The sequence below is a fragment of the Ovis canadensis genome, chromosome 14 (assembly GCF_042477335.2).
Source record: "Ovis canadensis isolate MfBH-ARS-UI-01 breed Bighorn chromosome 14, ARS-UI_OviCan_v2, whole genome shotgun sequence".
NCBI classification, from domain to species: Eukaryota; Metazoa; Chordata; class Mammalia; order Artiodactyla; family Bovidae; genus Ovis; species Ovis canadensis.
In genome coordinates this window covers 48752510-48772991 of record NC_091258.1, presented here as the reverse complement: position 1 = coordinate 48772991, position 20482 = coordinate 48752510, and the positions used below count along the sequence as shown (strand labels likewise).

The 20482-nt window shown below is 37.8% G+C and overlaps 1 protein-coding gene and 1 non-coding gene across 6 annotated transcripts in view; one reads left to right on the top strand and one right to left on the bottom strand.

Annotated features, from left to right (window-relative positions):
* NFATC3 (nuclear factor of activated T cells 3) overlaps positions 1 to 20482 on the bottom strand; it is a 93747-nt gene that overhangs the window by 11444 nt on the left and 61821 nt on the right. For 2 of the 5 annotated variants that reach the window (XM_069550152.1, XM_069550153.1), the window contains exons 7-10: positions 19252 to 19307; positions 18013 to 18139; positions 11331 to 12332; positions 1852 to 1955 (exon numbers count right to left, since the gene is read on the bottom strand). In XM_069550152.1, coding sequence (XP_069406253.1) covers positions 1855 to 1955; positions 11331 to 12332; positions 18013 to 18139; positions 19252 to 19307 — 1286 coding nt within the window. In that variant the 3' untranslated portion in view covers positions 1852 to 1854. The remainder of the gene's footprint in view (positions 1 to 1851; positions 1956 to 11330; positions 12333 to 18012; positions 18140 to 19251; positions 19308 to 20482) is intronic. The other 3 variants (XM_069550151.1, XM_069550154.1, XM_069550155.1) reach the window with 2 other exon arrangements.
* Positions 3981 to 4088, top strand: LOC138419895 (U6 spliceosomal RNA). The gene has a single exon (XR_011249144.1). It is a non-coding gene; the product is annotated as a U6 spliceosomal RNA (small nuclear RNA).

Below are 20482 nucleotides of genomic sequence, written 5' to 3'. Positions count from 1 at the left end.
GCACAATGATCAGAGATATCCTTCACTTTTAACATTAGGTTAACACTACTAGTAAAGGGAAATTATGACACTTTTTGTTTTCACAGCTGACTGAGGGGGAGGTCAGTCCTGCCATTATAGGTCCTAAGAAACCTTTTATATATGTGATACTATACTGTCATACAGACCTTTCCTCTAGAAGGAGTTGTGACTCAAAACATTCTACAAAGACAAACACGGAGTCTCCAGCTAAGTAAGTACTTTCAAGTACAGAGTTACTTGAAAGTATTTTCAAGTAACAGCACGTATGTTTTTGTATCAGCAAAAAAAATGAAATGTAGGGGGAGGACCCAAAGACAAAAAACTTCTTTTCAATTTGGGTTAAGATGTGGGATTCTGAATTTTAGGCTTATCAGAAGATTGTCCTTTTCCTTTTTTAAAATTTGAACATTTTCTCTGAGTAATCTTGTTCATTTCTATATACTGTTGACTCCTAAATCTACTGTCTCCAGATCCCAAACCTGAGCTCCAGAGTTGTAAACCCACACAACTTATTCCATACCTATGCTATGAATCCCACACGTTTGCCTCTTCAAGACCTTGCTCCATCAAATTTCCTCACTCTTCCATCTCTTTAATCAAGCTACCCACCCACCCTCTCCTAAGATTCTTCTCATCACTTCTTAAATATGGGTAAGTCTCCATCTCAAGCCAGGTAGCAAATAAAAACCCTAGACCCACATGGCCCTCTATCTCTATTTTTTTTTTCATTGTTTTATATCTTAAAGGAGTTATCTACCCTGCCTGCTATTTCTCTGTTCTTACCTCCTGCTCATTCCTTAGCCATCCCTTCACTCCACAGAAACACTTCTCAAGATCACAAGTGACCAACCTGTTGGCTTCATACATGGGAAAGACAATGGGGTAAACACTGGAAGAAATAAGCTTTAATTTTGGTTCAGCTGTGATGTGACTAGGGCAACCTAAACTTTCTTCAACTGATTTTTCTCCACTATAATACTAGGAAATTCATTTAAATCCTAGTTATAACTCTCCGAAGAGTTTTAATTTTTCTTTTTTACTATTTTTTAAATATTTATTTATTTTTTGACCATGCTGTGTGCTGTATGGGATCTTAGTTTCCCAACCAGAGGTCAAACCCTCCGCCCTTTTATTGGGAGCAGAGTCTTAACCACTGGACCACGAGGGAAGTCCCTATAATTTCTATCACAGACTTTCTCAGATGGCTTTGACAGTCTTTGAAGAAAGGAGCTGTATGAGGGAAAGGGAGGGTTATGGTTGCTTGCCGAGGTAGAAAAGGCTTGAGGCCCAGCCGGCTCCCTCAAAAGCACAGACTCCTCCCAACTTGAGTCCCAGAAGAAACTATCAGAAATGGAAAGATGGGCCTAAAGGGCAGGTTCGAGGGTAAATGATCCAAGTTGCCTCTGGCAAATGGCTAACATTTCCTGCTTCATTTCCATTCCATACTGCCTTACGTCAAAACTTAAAACGGTACTTGATCAGAAATGAGTAGGCTCATATGCCTGAGCAGCAACTACATTTATTCAGCACGCAAGCCAGAGAATTCATATAGATAGGCCTCCCTCTGCTTTGGTTTAATAAATCCAATCAAACACTCATTTTCCTTTTATTCAAACCCAGACTAAAATTGTTAAGTACAAGTGTGAGAGCCTGAGTGTGGTTAAATTTACAAAGCAGAGTGTTAAAGTTTAGCTCCAAAGATGATGAGTGAGCCCCTACCAGAAGATGCCTATGGATAACCCCTCCTCTGTAGCACATGCAAATCCTGCCACTGCATGCAAAAATCAGACTTGGGCACAAAAATAATTGAACATTTCAATCAACACTCACCCTCTAGATTCTCCAGAAGGGAGGTGGACATGAGAGCTCACTGTGGTTAGGCCATTTCTCTGCTGAACCTGATGGCTGGTGTTCCAAGTCAGACATAAACTGGTCTGTGTCAAAGAAGACAACATCACTACTGAATGGAACAAACCAGAGGGTAACAATCTACTACATGCCCAGCTTGTTTTTTTCTATAATCAAGAGGAATTTAGTTTTCCTTTACCTGCCAGTCATGGCATAAAATAGCTCCCCACATTTTACTGGATAATTTAAATACTAGAGTCCAGAGAGTTCAGGTAATGTTGATTTATTTTCTAAATTTAAAAGGGCAGTAATTTTTAACAGTTACAGTGATGGTTTTCAGTGATTGTCAAGGATAGATTTAATTTTCAATAAACTAGTTTCCAAATACTTGTCTGTGGCTATATCTTTTTTTTGGCCGAGATGCGTGTCATGCAGAACCTTAGTTCCCTGACCAGGGATCGAACCTGTGGCTCCTGCAGCAGAAGCATTGGAAGCATGAAGTCTTAACCACTGGACCACCAGGGATGTCCCTCTGTGGCCACATCAGAGTTATTTGGGCACTTAATAAAAAATAAACTTCTGGGCTCTAGAGCACAGAATCAAAATGTCTAAGGGTAGGGGCCCAGAACACTATAGGGCCCCTATAGGCAAATTTGCAGGTCATGAAGGAATGTTTTTTAAACTAAAGTTCACATCTATTAGCATGTTATGTAATCAAGAGTAAGCTGAAATCAATATTAAAAAAATAGAACAAAATAGAAGATGGGCTACATTTTCTTTAATAAAGGTTAAGAATTAATTGGCTTGTCAGACTTTCACATTAGTTGTATGTTTTTTGTTATGTAATGGATCCATGCTATAAAACTTACTTATTGTTAGAAGTAGTCAAAATGTTTGAAAGTCACTGTACTCAAGAAGAGTCACTATTGTCAGTTTTGTGCTAATGGATAACACACTCAGATGCCCAGCTAAAGAGTCCACTATACAATGAGGCAGCCTCCTCCTTTGGCCGATAAAAAATTATTTTTGGCCTTTGCTGTATGAATTCAAATAAACGGACATAACCTTCTATTAGATTCTAGAAGAATGCTTATTTTATCACGGAAGAGAAGAAACTGTACATAATCTCTGTGAATTAGCTGATACCATACCCTCCTCTTAGGCAGATAAAAGAGGGAAAACCAAGGAGCAACCAATCTCCTTGCATTCTACTGAGTGCAAAATGCAGCCTCACTAAATGGGTCAAAACAAAACACAAAAGCCAGGAACTCTTCATGCTTAGGCAAAATTTTTCTGCCTGAAGCTTTTTTATTACTAAATTTGAGGTCACTCACCTAGCTTCAGGGGTGACTTAAGCATTATAGTACCTTCAAAGGTCTCCTTTATGAGGCTGCCCAATCTTCACAACTGAATCCTTCAAAACAGACTCTATGGTACAGAACATGGGATTCCAGGTAAATCAGCACATAAGTTAGAAGAAAGAAAAGTCCAGGCCAAGATACACTGGGGGCTTTTGTGAGTTGGCTGATACAGTGGCAATTTCAGATTGCACTTATGGAAACTTGCAGCCCTCAAGACACTCTTCTAGTTCCCTGAAACTCTGCTGCCAGCTCCAAAGAACAACTGATTTATCTCTTTCACAAAAACTTTGGCCAGACATTTGAAGAATTAATACAAATCCTTAAATTCTTCCAGAAAATTGAAGAGAAGGGGACACTTCCTCTCATTCTAAGGCCAGTATTACCCTGATTATCAAGGCCAGACAGACACTACAAGAAAAGAAAACTACAGAATATAAATGGGAAAACATCCCATGTTCAAGAGCTGCAAGACTTCTATTGTGAAAATGATAATACTACTTAGAGCAATGTATAGATTCAATGCAATCAAAATCCCAACAGTGTTTTTGCAGAAACAGGAAAACCCATTCTGAAATTCACATGGAGTCTCCAAGGACCCTCAAGAGCCAGAACAGTCTTGAGAAAGAATAAAGATGGAAGACCAACACTTCCTGATTTCAAAACTTACTACAAAGCTACATTAATCAAAATAGTATTACGCTGGCCTCAGGACAGACATACAGATCAAAGGAATAAAACAGCCCAGAAACAGTGCTCACTTCAGCAACACGTATACTAAAACTGGAATGATTACAGAGGAGATTAACATGGCCCCTGTGCAAGTATGACATACAAATTTGTGAAGCATTCTGTATTTCTAAATAATTTTAAAAGAGTGGCTATATATACACGTATAACTGGTTCACTGTGTTGTATAGCAGAAACTAACACAACACTGTAAACCAACTACACCCCAATTAAAAAAAAACAGCCCAGAAATAAACCCTCACAGTACATGGTCAATTAATTTTCACTTTCAAACAAGGGTTCTGTTGGATATACACAGGCAAAAGAATGAAAGCTGGACTCATCCCTCACGCAAAATTAATACAAAATTAACTCAAAACAGATCAAAGGCCTAAACATAAGAGCTAAAATTGTAAAACTCTTAGAAGAAGAAAACATAGGGCAAATCTTTATGATCATGGATTGGGCAATGATTCCTTAGGTATGACACTAAAAACACAGGCAATAAAATAAAAGAATAGATAAACTGTACTTCATCAAAATTAAAAACATCAAAGAATCATATCAAGAAAGTAAAAAGACAATCCACAGAATGGGAGAAAATATATGCAAATAATTTATCTGATAAGAATTTTTTTTAACTAATTTATTTTTAACTGAAGGGTAACTGCTCTACAATACTGCATTGGCTTCTGCCATACATCAACATGATGGTACGGATTTAATATGTGAAATATATAAAGAACTCCCATAACTTAACAACAACAACAAAAATCTAAACAACCAAAAAAAATAGGTGAAAGATCTGACTAGCCAGGTCTCCAGAAAAGATAAACAAATGACCAATTAGCTCATGAAAACGATATGCAACATCATTAGTCACTAGGGAAATGCAAATTAAAACTGCCATGATACCACTTCACACCCATTTAGGATGCCTACTTTTTTTTTTAATAACTGTGGGCAAGAATTTGGAGATACTGGAATCCTCATGCACTATAAACGTAAAATGTTACAGGCACTGTGAGAAAAATACTAGTTTGGCAGTTCCTCAAAAAGTTGAACAAACAATTCTACATAATCTAACAATTCTACTTCTAGAAAACCCAATGGAATTGAAAATAAAGACTCAGATACCTATACTCCAATATTTATAGCATCATTATTCACAACAGCCAAAAGGTGAAAACAAACCAAGTATCTTTCAACAGATATATGGACCAAAAAAATACGGCATACACATACAATGTAATATTATTCAACCATAAAAAGGAATGAAGTTCTGATATATGCTTTTAACATGCTGAACCTTGGAACCATTACACTATGTGAAATAAGCCAGACACAAGAGGACAACTGTCATATTCTACTTGCATGAGGTATCTTGAGTAAGGAAAGTTATAGAAATAGAAAGCTGAACAGAGGTGACCACAGGCTGGACTAGGATGAGATAATGAGGAATTATTGCTTAATGCCTATAGAGCTGTTGCTTAGGGTGATGAAAAGGTTCTCTAAATAGACAGCAGTGATGACTACACCCTACTGTGAATGTACTTAATGTCACTGGACTGTACGCTTAAAATGGTTAAGCTTTAAGTTATACATATTTTACTGAATTCTTAAAATTTCAAAAACAAACTGGGTTTTCTCATGGGAAAACACTGTATGAAGTGACTGAATGAGTTTTTCACAGCTCTATCATTAACTCAAAAGCAACACCCAGAGGATTTTTAGTGTCAAGTTGTTCAAACAGAGTAGCTACATGGTGGGTATTATTTATGGGAACTTTCTGCCTCTGGAATTATTCATCATAAATGTTTAAGGCTGGATGGCACATATACACCTCCCAGCAGAGTATTCATGAGAATCGTTGAATCCTAGTTAAAAAAGAACATTCAGTATTATCTACCTTCCTCCACTTCTGAGTCCCTAAGTGACTAAACACTTCATTTGTGACCCATCCTCATCATTGGCGATGCGTTTATTTATTTAAATACAACAAACACCAGTAAAATGAGCATCCAACAGGTGGACTAGAATACTGATAATATTAGCTGTGCTGCTCCTCCATACCAGCATCCTGATTCTCCCATCCAAGTTAATCACCTGAATCTTGCACTTATCTTTCCCTACGAACTTGAAAGCAGGTTCATCTGCTTGTCACCTATACCGAACCACAACAGCTGAGGTCACATTAGAGTCCCTGTTTACAGTCAACTTAGCAATTGCCCTACATTCAAGATCAGCACGTAACTGCAGAGCCTGCAAGTGGCGGTGTCAGTTTTCACCACAACAGCAGGTCAGGCTATATTTAACGTCTACCCTCTTCTCTGCTGAAGAGCTGCAGCTGCGATTCTGTTAGTTTGTGAACAGAGGAGAACAAGAGGGAACTGAGGGATTCTAATGGAAAGTTCTCACTGGTTTCAGCTCAATCACAAATTAGAAGAACCTTCATTTAAAGGTCTAAGACTAGTTTAACAATATTATAATCTTAATTTAAAATGCTTAAAACACAGCTGTGACAATTTCTACATTTTTGTACTGTTTTAATGTATATCACTTGGTCCAAATCTGGGACATACACATGATAAAGCACAGAAATGTTTAGGAAAAATCACAGTTCCAGGCACACAAACACTGGAGTAAAAACTCAAATGTAACACATGCTTGTCAAGCAGGGACAATGGTATTAATTCATCTAGGTAGCAAGGAAAAAAGAAAGTAGCAAAGGAGTTTTGAACAATATTCTAACTGGTTGAATAAGTATATATTACAAGCCTTCCAAGGAGACTGCTTGAAAGAGAACATCAATTAGTAAAGGTTGGTATTCTGCTGTTGCTATTATCACAAGGAATAAACCCCTCTGAGGAGGGAGCCACATTACTCTGAAAATGTTTCTGAGACTCACCTGAGCCTGGAAGATCAATGTGAGGAGCCCAAACTCACCTCAATGATACCAAACAAGGATAACTGCAAAGTTTAGTCTTGGGTTCCAAAAACAATACATGGAAAAATCCACGGAGGAGGGGCAGGGGGTGGGGATACAAAATGGACATGATTCAGTTATGACTAATGACTAGTACTTATGATTCACTAAATTAACAGCAAGATGGAACTAAGAAAATCCCCTAACACCAAACTGATAAAAGTTTTCTGAACAAGGAAGGTGACAGCCCCAACCCACTTCTGAGCTGGCTAGAGTGCTGCCTACTGGATACAGCACTATGAAAAGGAACTAAACCCCAGGGTTCAAACAGAAGGGAATAAGCATGTTAGCAAGGCTGAGGGAAGGATGAAATTGCTCAAGTGTTTTTAACACTTAGGAAAGAGATAAAGATTTCACACACATGAAGGATTATTACAGAAGAACGATTAGATTTGTTCTGTGTGATTCCAGACACATCAGAGTCCACACAAAACAAGGGCAGCTGGAACTTAAAAGGCCCTGAGAAGTTCCAAAGAGCTGGAGAGGAAGAGACTAACAGGAATATAATATTACTAGGGATACCAGATAGTGAATTCCAGTGTGAAAAAGGAGGATGGAATAGAGAGGCTTTAAGACTTCATCTCTACTGAGAATCTAAAATTTTAAGATTGCCCTGGTCCCTCTCACAAATGAAAGCTCTACTGAGAAAACAGCATTTTCTCGCGTCTATTCTGCTGAACAGATGCTACTCTGCGGATGCTCTACATCCACAGTTTCAGACTACAGACTGATGAGAAACATGACTGCAAATACTGAAAAAACTCCTAGAGTCCTGAATTAGGTGCTCTGATTTGGTTTTTTTTTATTTATTTTTCTGACTTGGGTTTTACTCTGCTATTAAATCAGTGTTAACCTGGATGAATACCTTAAGCTCTGTAAAACTCAGATCCTCTACCTATAAAACGAAGGAGCTGTATTATTTTCAATTCTGTAAGTCTTGAATTTCCAAGCTGAAGTGCACTAATATCTTCTCTATTAACTGTCACTGAATTTATAATAAAAAATTAAGGTGTTAATGGCTGCATATCTAAAGGTAACAGACAAGTTTGAAAGAGTCTTGACAAATTCTATTTTAATTAGAAATCTCAAAAATAAAAAGCATATTTTATTTGCTTTAATCTTTGATTAAAAGTTCAATCCCTGGGTCAGGAAGATTCCTTGGAGAAGGAAATGGCAACCCACTCCAGTATTCTTACCTGGAGAATCCCATAGACAGAGGAGCCTGGTAGGCTACAGTCCACGGGGTCGCAAAGAGTTGGACACGACTGAGCGACTTCATTTACTTCACTATTTAACTAGTATAACACAAATTTTTAAAAAATTACTCATGTCCTCTAGTTGTAGAGTGGAAAATTACTCTGTACTTAATGCTTAGCACAATATAGAAAAGTTCACTTTAAGTAGTATACTTCCAATCATTTTTGGTATGTTTCATAGCTTACTTTTTAAAAATTACTCTATTTTATTAACTGTTATTGTTAATCTCCTACTGCACCTAATTTATAAATTAAATTTTATATGTATGTATATGTGTATAGGATGCTCAGGAGCTCAGTCATGTCTGTTTACAACTCCATGGATTGTAGCCCACCAGGCTCCTCTGTCCATGGGATTTCCCAGGCAAGAATACTGGGTGGGTTTTTATGACTTACTTTTAAAGCTTATCAGAAAGCAGACATTCAAGTACTATAGAGTTCAAGGACTATGAAATACATAACTGTCATTTTTAAATGAATTTATATTAAAACTGCAGAACCGTAGGATTTTCTAAGCATCTAGAAGCTTACCTTCAATGGCAAATCTAAATAACATAATCCATCAGTCAGTTGGCAAATATCAAAAATTCATTTTAGAGTTCATGTTAAGCACCAAAATGCAAAAATTATACATCTAAGATGTATAATCCAAGATATACAACCCATCCAAGATATACAATCCAAGATGTGCAGGAGTGTGTTTTAATCCCCCAAACCCCTCTTTGATTATGGCTAGCGCCACTGAGCTCCTGTCAAGTCTCCTGATGGGTGGGAATGAGGGAATTCTGCAGCCAGTCCTTGTCCTCTGTGGGGCTGCAATCTGGGAACCTTGCTTAATTGTGAATGGGACAAAATGGAAACTGCTTTTTTACTTGCCCTCATAGATCTCATTTTTCCAGATTCTCTGTTTCTGCAATACATTTTCACATATTCAAAAGATGAAATAAAATCTTCATAAAACCTTTCTAAAAGTTCCAATTTGCTGTGCCCCCAAATCACTGAGTCTGTAGTAAATTATAGAGAGTAAATTCCAGTTTTGGTGTGTTTTTAGAAGAAAAAAAGTCTTCACTTGGAAAGAAAATGAGCTGGAATATCCCATGAGACCTGCTTAATAAATCTTCTATCTTCAGGGCCATTACTGAAGAGGTAGGTTATCATACTTCAGGTGTCACCCTATGTTTCAGGGACTAAAATTTTAAACACGAACCCTGAAAGCAACACTAGTGTGACGAATCAGATGCAGTTGTGTACACACGTTCATGCAGTGAAATTCTATACATGCATTCTGGATAATGCTCCACTATTCTCAAGGAATGAAAAAAAGCATGAGGTATCCCATTAAGCACTCAGTTAGTTCTAACCATCATGGCCTGCTACTGGACGGGGCAGCTGTAGTGCTGCAAAAGAAAAAAAAAAAGACTAGACTGAAAAGATCTGATTCCAGTCTCAGCTCTACAACTTACCAGCTATGTGACCTTCAGAAAGCCTAATTCTCTAAATGCAGCTATCTAGAGGATTCAGACAGAGCATGAGGTGACTGAATGGCATCACCAGCTCAATGGACATGAGTTTGAGCAAGCTCCGGAGTTGGTGATGGGCAGGGAAGCCTGGCATGCTGCAGTCCATAGCGCTGCAAAGAGTTGGACATGCCTGAGCAACTGAACTGAACTGAGAGGATTTAGTAAGAGTTTAATTAGATAACAATGCTACGAAAATTGTAGGTTTTGCTTTAGTTTATTATACCTTTTGTTTACACACAAATGACCTGGCCAATCCCCTTGGCTCTTTGAAAGCCATCCTCTACTTGCCATCTGCCCTCCAGCCACAGATAATCATGCTTTCCCAGACACAGCTTTATGTTTCTGCTTCTGTTGTCTGATTTTCCCTTTGATTCTCATTTACTGATACTACACTTGATCTTAGCCAAAAGGTTAAGAAGTGATCGATCCTCATTTACTGAAAAATATACTCATCCTCCAAGACTGGCTTAAATGTCATCTCCTCAAGGAAGCCTCCCTGAATCCTTCCTATAGAATCTTTCACATCTTTTTGCTGATCTCCTAATGTGCTTCTTTTATATCTTGGTTTTAAGTAACTAAGACCTACTCTATCACTGTATCCTCATGTACTAATATGACAGTAAAGCCATGGTGTCAAGTTGGGGATGGGGGTAGGGGCTCCCACATTTTATCATTTTATTTATCTTCCTTTTCTCTTTTGCTTAGAATTTGGAATTTAACACCAGCTTTGCAAACAAGGAGTAAATAGCCTCTCCAGATGTATAAAGGAGAAGACTGACCTAGAGTTAACTTTTCAATAGATTACAGAATGAGAAATAAAATTCTATTTCCGTATTTCATACTGAAAAAATGTTACAGCTAGCTTTCACTGCACTCCTATTTAGACAGTTTTTCACTACCATATAAATGACAAAGCCAAGAATAAACTCTAAAATTATTACCTGAAAATTCTATCTTGGGGGAATTTTCAACTATTAATACCACAGAATCTGCTGTCCAATTTATGATTTCATAAAAACAGAGGTCTACACACCAACTTGTTACATTTATATAAATAGCTTCTTTTTATCATGGTGCCAACAGTTGTACCAGCAGCAGCAAACCAGTCTGGACTTGCACCATCATCACTATCTGACTCAGCAAGCTGGCAGGGCCACAAAGAAACAGGTTCTTTACTTGTGAAGAATCTCAAGGACAGGAACTCTACCCTGATACATTTCTAGTATTTCTAGCATCTAACTATGTGTCTTGCAAAGGGATGGGATTCTGCAATGTTTGCTGAATTAACATTTCTGAATTCCATTCTCTAGACTCTGCAACCTCACTATATGTTCTGGAAGAAAAACTGCCCAATAAAGCTCACATCTTCAGTTCCATCACAAATAGGTGGTAGGTTATTACTCAAGGTCTTAGCCTTCACAACAGATATAAGTGGTAAAATAGACTTTAAAGCATGTATGTTCATGCTTATCTCTCCAGAGTCATATATTCACATATTTCTAGTAACAGCCCAACCATATGCAAAAAACAATCGATGGTAACTTTCTCAAGACTCTTAAGAGAAGGAAGTTCCTGAATCATCACTGCTTCAAGAACATAAAGATGAACTTACCATCATCTAAAGTGATGTCCTGCAGACCAATTGTAGAAAAATTAGGTTCCTGCTCTTCAGGCTCAGGTTTAATGTTCACAGTTGCCTCATCAGGTGGAAATGAAGCTGGATCACACAAACTGTGACATAATAAGGATGAAGGTGCAGAAATACCTCCCTGGCCTGTACTTTGTGCTTGAGCTGAGTGCTGTCCAGAATGCATTCTGGTGGCTAGAGACGGTGACGAGGCAGTTCCTGAGCTAGGAGACTGGTAAGGCATAGACTGCAGCTGAGGAGATGGTGGCCCAGAAAGTGGCGAACTGGCCAGGGGATGAGAGGCTGCTGGGGAAGCGGTTATAGCAGTCCCTGAATGTGAAGGACCATACGTAATGGTTTGTAACTGAGAGGAAGGCTGACCTGTGACCTGATCGGCCACTGGAGAAGAAAGAGATCTTTGTCCTGTGTTTGAACAATGGTATCCCATTGTCTGCAGATGAGGCAGGGTCTGCACAGAATGAGGTGTGTGGGCTAAGAGATGTCCTGTTGAGCCTGAATTTGAAGAATTAAAAGGTATAGATGATGGTGTTTGACAGCCAAGATTTATTAAATTAGGAAGAGCTGCATCCTGTTGAAACAAAACTGGATCAAATTCTTGACTAGAGGCAGCATTAATAGGAAGACACGTTGGTCCATTGAATACAATATTAGTTTGCATAGGCTGATAGGAAGACCCCACAGGAGGTGTTGGTGTGACTTGAAAAGGCTGGTGCACGACTGAAGAAGATATCATATGCTGTTCTTTACCAGCACTCTCATCCCTACACTGCAGCTGTGGCAGATGGGATGCGGTTACCATGGATGCATATGTTTGCTGGATGGGACAAACCAAGCTTCTCTGTGCAGACAGTACACTGTCATGTAGGTGTCCTGTATCTGAAGAAGTCCTCTGAGTCTGGGCAGGATGAGGCAACGATGGAACTGAAGACAAGTCAATCTCTTCTCTGTGTTCTTGCTTCATCAAAACTGAAAAGGAAGAGATTAAAGCAAGTGTTATTACATAATACGTAAAATAATTATGAACAGCCTTCATTCTAGGCTATACAACTATATCATACATTCAATTCAGGGGTTAAAAACTCAAAAGGCTTCAGGGAAGCCAGATAATTGAACCATATGTTTTTGCTTATACATGTATGGCTGTCTCTGGGAAGATGCACAAGAAACTGATAACTGTTGGGTTTACTACTGGGAAGGGAAATTAGGTGAACAGGAGAAGACTTACTTTTTACTGCAAAAAGTTTTGGGGCCTTTTGAATGTTTCTCACCGTGTATATATATATTACCTATTTAAAAATAAATAATTTTTTAAAAACCCAAAGATCTTTATAAGGTAGAGATTATTATTACCCTGCCTCACAGTTGGCTACACTGAAGAGGAGATTAAAGACACTAAGATCTCACAGCAGCTAAGTGATATCATAAGGTCTTGAACACAGGTTTTTCTGCCTTCTGCTTCTTGTTCAGGTATTTCAAGTTTGGTTCACTGTGTCTACTGGCTCCTGACCTCTTTAATGTCTTTTTTCTTCTCCCCTTAATGTCTTGATGTACTTACTTTTCTTCTGACTTTGGCAGAACTAGAACTCTGTCCCTGGACTACTGGATTTTTTTCATCTTTTACTTTGCCTCCAACTCTGGTCTCAGGAAAGCCACAGTGAATCCTATACCCATTATTTCTACATAAGGAGGGAGAATATCCAAGAAAGCCTATTCTCATCCTTTAATCCTGAATGGAACAGCTGGCATCCTTGGTTACATAAATGGTTGGTTATCATGTACTAAAAAGGACACAGAGGGACTGAAAACTACAGCATAACAACCACCTTTTTTTGCGTGTGATCTTAATCCTTATTTCGACATTCCTGACCAATATCTGGGTATCCAGTCTGAGAACTCTGCTTCACTAAATCAAGTGCATGTTCACTCTGCCACATCAAGAATTATTCTTTTGGTCTATAAGGGATTCAGACTCCAACACGACGTCCTCAACACTCGTCTATGGTAATTTATTCTTGTTTGGAGAGAAATACAGTTAAAGATATCTTACAATATCTACAATGAGATGAGTTTTGGAAACAGATTAATTCTACCTTTTGTATTATACAATCTATTTCTCAAATTTAGGATGCTAAAGAACAGAGGAATCCAGGGGAAAAAAAAAGATCACCTGGTCTAGTGGTTTTCAAACTATGAGAAATCTCACACTCTTCAAGTGATAGATATAGAATAAGATCCAAAGAGTAAAAGCTCTAGACTTCCCTTTCCAGTGCCAAAAGAGCAACCAAGCCAGCTTTATTCTCATAAAATTGCTTTTTGCATAAGATTTTATTTGAAGAATGTGTGCTGTACTCAGTCGCACCTGACTATTTGTGACCCCCATGGTCTGTAGCCTGCCAGGCTTCTCTGTCCATGGAATTTCCCAGGCAAGAATACTGGAGTGGGTTGCCATTTCCTCCTCCAGGGTATCTTCCCAACAACCAAGGCATCAAACCCGAGTCTCGTACATTGGCAGACAGATTCTTTACCACTGAGCCTCCTGGGAAGCCCTTATTTGAAGAATAAAACAATCTAAACAATTTGAAAATCACTATTTAGTATTATACCCTCTTTTACAGAGGTTAGCCAGTAGATACAGTCTGTGGCAGAACTGAGATTTATCTTCTGACTGTAAGGCATGCTTTTCCTCCCAATCAAAACAACCACAATATAAAAGTCAGTTTACCCAGTCAACTATTTAGAATACAGACTATACCCTCCCATGAGCAAAATATTATATATCAGAGTTTGGCTCTAACGCTGTCTGAAAAATCCCCATGATTCCAAAAACCAGAGCTCAGATGGTATCCCCATGTACAAATAACTTCTGCTGGACTTCAGAGGGAGATACACTTTCTCTGGGGTGGGGGTAGGGTCCCCCACTTTGGAAGTTCTGAAGCTATTGAATACAATCTGGGCAGAAGTTCAAGTAGCTGAACCCCAGGGAAGGGCTGTGTGCTCTATTACTGCCTGTGGTAAGGTTAATGTGTAAATCATACACATATGCTGAGAACTGTCTTCATTCTAGAAAGCAAATGAATTGTGGGACAAATAATACTAAAAATAATCCCTAATTAAAAACAATTTGTTTTTAAATTAGCCACTTGTAGTTAATGATTATTCCCCCACTGGATACTGATACTGGTCAGATCCCTACTGTGAGGAAGTTGCCAAAAAGGAGGCAAATGAACAAATCCTTTAATTAAAAATAAGCAACTTATAAAAAAAAATTAAAAATAGATTAAAAAAATTAAAAAATTAAAAAGTAAAAATAAGCAGCTTACAAATATATAGTTTTTATACGTAAAAATTTAAAAGGAATTATTGTTACACATAAAATGGCTAAAATCTCTACTATAAATTAATAAGACAAACGTAATAACTCTACCATAACAAAGGGTCATACAGTAGAATACTAAAAACTATTAAGATTCTGTAGAATTATCTGCTGTTAAGAAAAAATAAAAATGTTCAGGTTATAAAATTAGTATATATAAGATAGTATGGTCTCCTTTCTATTTTTAAAATTATATAGTTATATGTGGAATTAAAGGATCTAAAGAAGACAATGATAGAGTGAAAGAGAATATGGATGCTTTAAAAAATTTTTTCAACTTGTCCTTTAAAAACATTCACAGTAACATATTCGCCTTTGTAAAAACTTTATTCAAAACTTCATTTTAGAAAAAAAGTGAAAAAAGTCAAATGTGACAGACAAAAGGTAATAATCAAGCAGAATAAGGACTGTCCAAACACTTGTGTGTCCATTCTTCCTTCACTAGTGTGTGCCACCTGATTTGTATTCTGTCAACCACAAGGCCAGTGATGACAGCTCCAGTCCAATCCAATGTTCTCTCTGCACTCCAGGGCCCCATTGATTTCCATTCTCATACGTAATGCCCTCTAGGACTCTGCTTTTATACTGTCCTCTCAATTCAAGAGTTGATAATGTAGAGGCATGATATTTGCTCCTTTCTGTCTGCCTGCCACCACCACTGTGACTGTAGTAATCAACACCTCTAACATGCTGACACTATTGCCTTTTTCCCTCAACCCCAGAAGCTCTCTTCCTTCTTATCAGGTTAGATTCTATAGTCCCTCATCTCAAAAGAATTTAGTAACATTCTTGGACCCCGGATGAGCCCTATTATTCATATTTCACCACCTGCCCTGAAGAATCTGAGTGCTGCTTAAGAAATTTACACAGGAGAGCTAATTCGTATCCATAAATTCACCAATAACAACATCAAAGGTGTCCTTTGATTATCCTATTAGGTTTTGGTGGTAACTTACTCTCCCCTCTCTTTACAATAACTTTTTCATATTTTTCCACACCATTAAACTGCCAAATCACCCACATTCTCCCCTCTCTGATCACAGAAGGAGGCCGTATGTCATTCTTTATAGAAACAAAACTGAAGCTATCATTTAGAAACACCCTAAACTCTCCACTACTAAGTCTGTAAACGTTCCTAATGTGCATCCATCTTGTTTATCTCCTTTACCTTCCCTCCTTTTCTTTTCCCATTTAATGTCCATGCCAATTGGGATATTTTAAATCCTATCCTTTCCCACTCTTCTCAGAAACCTGATATTCTTTATCATCACTGATGCGCTCGCCTTTGTGTACTCAAAATACGCTAGCTGTTTGAATCATGTTTTATTTTTCCTGGGTCTCTCCTATATAAATTTCACACTCTACAGTTAGTTAATTTGAGGAAAGACTAAACTGGTCATTGACATCTTATAAACTGACAGAACCACCATGGGAAAAAGTCACAGATCTGATCATGTCACCTACCTGTTAAAGTTCACTTCTTACAACTCTTTTAATACTCTCTGATCCAATCAACTGTAAGGCCTTTGCATATGCTACAGCCTTTATGTGGAATGTTCTCCCACTCTTTATCTAATAGTAATTAACAGTATAGACTATTCAGCCATACTGCAAATATTCATATCTCACATTTGCCTTTATTAGCTATGGGATCTCAGTTCATTCACTTGCCAAATGGGGAGGGCAACACTATCTACCTTATAGCATTATGGGAGAATAAATGAGTTTGTATGTATAAACTGGTTAAAATAGCACCTGGCACAGAAAAAATACTCTGTTTGCTAAATAAATGAACAAATGGATGTAGTCTAGGTTAAGTTAGGAGCCCAGACTCTGGAACCTGACTATATATGATATTTGGCTCTAGAATATATGCTGTGGGACCTTGGGCACATTACTTAGCCACTCAGTGTCCTCATTTGTAAAATAAGGCAACAATCTACCCCACAGGTTTATTAAGAGGATTACATGAATACAGAAAGGGCTGAGAACAGTACTAAAACATAGTAAATGTTATGTAATTATAAACTACTACTGTTATTTTTCAGTTATTAACTCAAGCATCACTTCACAACCAGTTAGCCTAGCAAGAGTCCCTCTGTTATTTCCACCCACAGCATTGCTTCCCTTTCCTTAACAGTTCTTATATGTTTCTAACTACAAATTTATAAATTATTTATTTAGAGATTTATTAGCTTCTGTTTGTTCCACTAGATTATAAGCACCATGAGAGAGAAGCTAAGAAAGGTTTTGCTCACTTAGTGTGCACCCTTAAATACTCATTGAATTAATGAATAAATGAAATGGCTAACCAAAATCCTTAGTTTTCAAAGGTTTGAAAATTATCTGAAATATTTTATTTCCAAGTAATACATTAACATGATCAGATAATAATAATAATCAGATTCTGGAATATAAGCAGTCTTCAGAGGCTATAAATGAAATACAGCCAGGCTTTAAAAAGAATATGGTGACAAATGAGTGACTAATAATCAGAACCCTCTCAAACTCAGTGTTAGTTCTTTTCATTTACAATAAACCCTTTAAAAGTTTTTATAAGTTTTGGAGAATAAGCTTCATTATAATTTTTTTATCATATGTTCTGATGACTAATAATATAGCATCTAGCACAGAGAAGACCTCTATAAATGTTTGTTCTCTAAGAATGTAAACATCAGTATGAATTACTGCATATAGTATTTATGTGTCACAATCCAGACCTGGAAAATTATAGCGCTTGAGCTGCTGCAGAAAGAGGTGTGGAAGTCTTCTCTGTTACGGTGTCTCTATAAAATCAGGAATTCTGCCATCAATGTTATATCCCCCCAAAGCCAACACATGCTATAGTTGCTGCTTGCCAAATAAAAAAATTAAGGAGAAATTTTCCATTTTGATTGGAAATGGTTGAGATGAATACACTACAAACAGGCACACTGCTTTTTTGCAGTGTGAAGGGCAGAAGGAAAGTTCACACGTATTCAGACATTTATCCTTCCAACAGTGCTGGTGACCTTTGGTAACTCCTGAAAAATGGACTTCAAATCTACATTCAACCTTCTAATTTCCTTATGACAAATGACAACAAAAAATAATTGTTATCGGATCTAACATTTTAAGTAAATACAAACTTTACAGATAAGGCGTATGTTGGGATTTTTATTCATTATAAGCACCCTATCTTAAACATACTAACTAATACAGGATTCACTGAATAACTTTTTATGCATTATGAAAGAAAGCTCTATAGCAAAGCATCACAATAACTCCTCGTACCTGGTGTGTAAGTAAAACGTTGAGACTGGCTTTTTTTCCTCTTGCCATTGCAAAGATAAAAGTGCACCTGCACTGCAGCTGTAACTGCTGGGTTATGATATGGAGGGACTTCAAGGACAATGTGAGCCTAAGGAGCATGGAAAGCACGGAAAGCAAGATTGCGTTACACTCAGAACTAAAAATGAAATGCACCTGCTGAACTCAACACGTCTCATGCACCTTAACTACTCGGGCTCATTATGCGCATTAACTGGTCATATAAGTCATCTGGGGATTTACTCTAAGGATACTTCAGTCTTAACAGAAAAGCTCTTTCAAGTAAACCATTAAAGGAGAAATTGCTTTTCACTCGCCTACTTGGGTTTCTAGTTGTAGCAGAAATCAAAAGTCTTATTACTTACTATGTAGTCAGATATTTTGCTCTAATAAATATTATATGTTACTATACATCTTAAGTGAAAGTTTGTTCTAATTTTTAATCAAAGTTTAATAGCTCCCACACTGTGTTATAGATTTCTTATCATTTTTTTTTTCCAGACTCACTGCTTGGCCTGAGGGATTTCAGTTCCCTCACCAGGGATTGAACCTGGGCTACAGCAGGAAAAGCGTCAAATCCTAACCACTAGGGAACTCCTTTATCTTAAATTTTACATTGAAAATGTTCTAAATGGCAAAACACACAACCTGTGTCTATATCAAGAATAATCTTACATAGGCATAGAGAAAATTTTTAGTCCCGTCAACCACAATCTTTAATCTAACTTCTCTAGGTCTTTGGAGAGCACTGTGGGAAGTGGTATTGTCTACCCCAGAGAAAATTCTGTCTCCATTCCAACCAGGATGAAGGGATCACAGCTTTCAGTGTTGAATCCTGGAAGGCTTAATGTGGTGGAGTTGGAAAGAGTGTGTTAAATACAAAACCCCTGAGGGGTTGTCCTCCTATTTTTTTGCCCATTGTTTAAAGTTCTTCACTGAATTTGATCTCTTCACTGAATTCAGAGAAATCAATGATAACTTCAGTAAGAACTTCCAATAATCTTTCATTTCTAATTTCTCCTTCCCTATACATAAAAAAGGGGACACCAACAGTTTATCTTTCCTAAACTTTATTTTAATACCAGGAAAGCAGTCTATCTCATGTCCAAACTTGTAAAAGACTCCTCATCTATACCACAAAGCAACATTATCTAATTTTCACATTAAGCATCTCAAATATTTCCAAAGAAATAAACTTCTTACCCCTTGACATTTTTCCTTGATTATTTTCCCTTCTACTTCCCACTGAGGTCGTCCATCTATTGAAAGAAACAATTTACAGTTAAAAGGAAGTCAAAAAGCATGCAGACAAAATCTACTTATTTAGTATCACAAGTTTATTAGCAAAAGGAATCTTTATCTCACTGACTTCTGTTATGAAAATGTCTACCCACGGGGAAAAAAATGTGAAGAAAGATCTTAGGCTACCTGAATTTTCAGGGCCTGAAGACTTTATTCTACTAAGTGATGTATGAAAATCTTCTGAGAACACCTCTACAAGGTGGTGGCCAACTTCTTTCTGCTTGTGTGCATAAAGTAATGAGAAACTCATTTCCTAACCAAGTAACCTATTTCATCTTTGGATAATAACTGCTGCTAGAAAACTGCTCTGTCTTCATGATAGATAACATGTCTCCTTCGAGTACCCAACCTCTGGCCTAAGCACTACTCCTTGTAGCCACCCCCTAAAAATCTTGAGTGTCTCTGTGAGACAGTATTTCATGTTTAAAAGCATCTGTGTCTTCCTGTGTCTCCTTTTCTGCTGCCTAGCACCTCTAGTTCTGCATCTATTCCCTAAATGATATTTTAGCCCTCCTGGTCACTCTCCTTTGAGCAGTCTTCCAGTGTGACCATCTCCCTCCAAATGCATCAGGCTGAGGACTGAACAGACCAGGTGAGAAATGATTTCGACATGACAGAGAATGACTGAGGCTCTTGTCGTCTTACATGGAGATGCTACGTCTCTGTGAATAAAAGTTATCCAAGGCAGCTACACTATAAAGAAAGTGTCTGACACTTCGCATGTGGCCAGCAAGTGTCCCTTAGTCTGCCCCATTTCCTACTGCCAAGCTCAAGCTCCCATACTGTGTACTCATGCAGCTGGGTTTTTTTTTTTTTTTTTTAACCTCCAGCCCTTGCTATGTTAGTTTCCCCCTACCAGACTTCATTTTCTAGGACTGCTTGGCTTGTCAAGATCTTCTTAGAAACAGATGGTCTTGTGAATAATCTGCTAGGCTTTCCAGATCTGGATCACCACAGATCTTTATTATCTGGTCAGCACATTTTGTGTCTCTTCATCACAAGTGACTTGTTTACCTGGGAAGCACCCCATCTGCTACTACTGCTCGCATTCCAGTCTAATGTGCAGCTATTCTAAAGCATTCTTTTTATGTCACGGGCATTCACCCAGTGATAAAACCAAAGAAGTATCTTC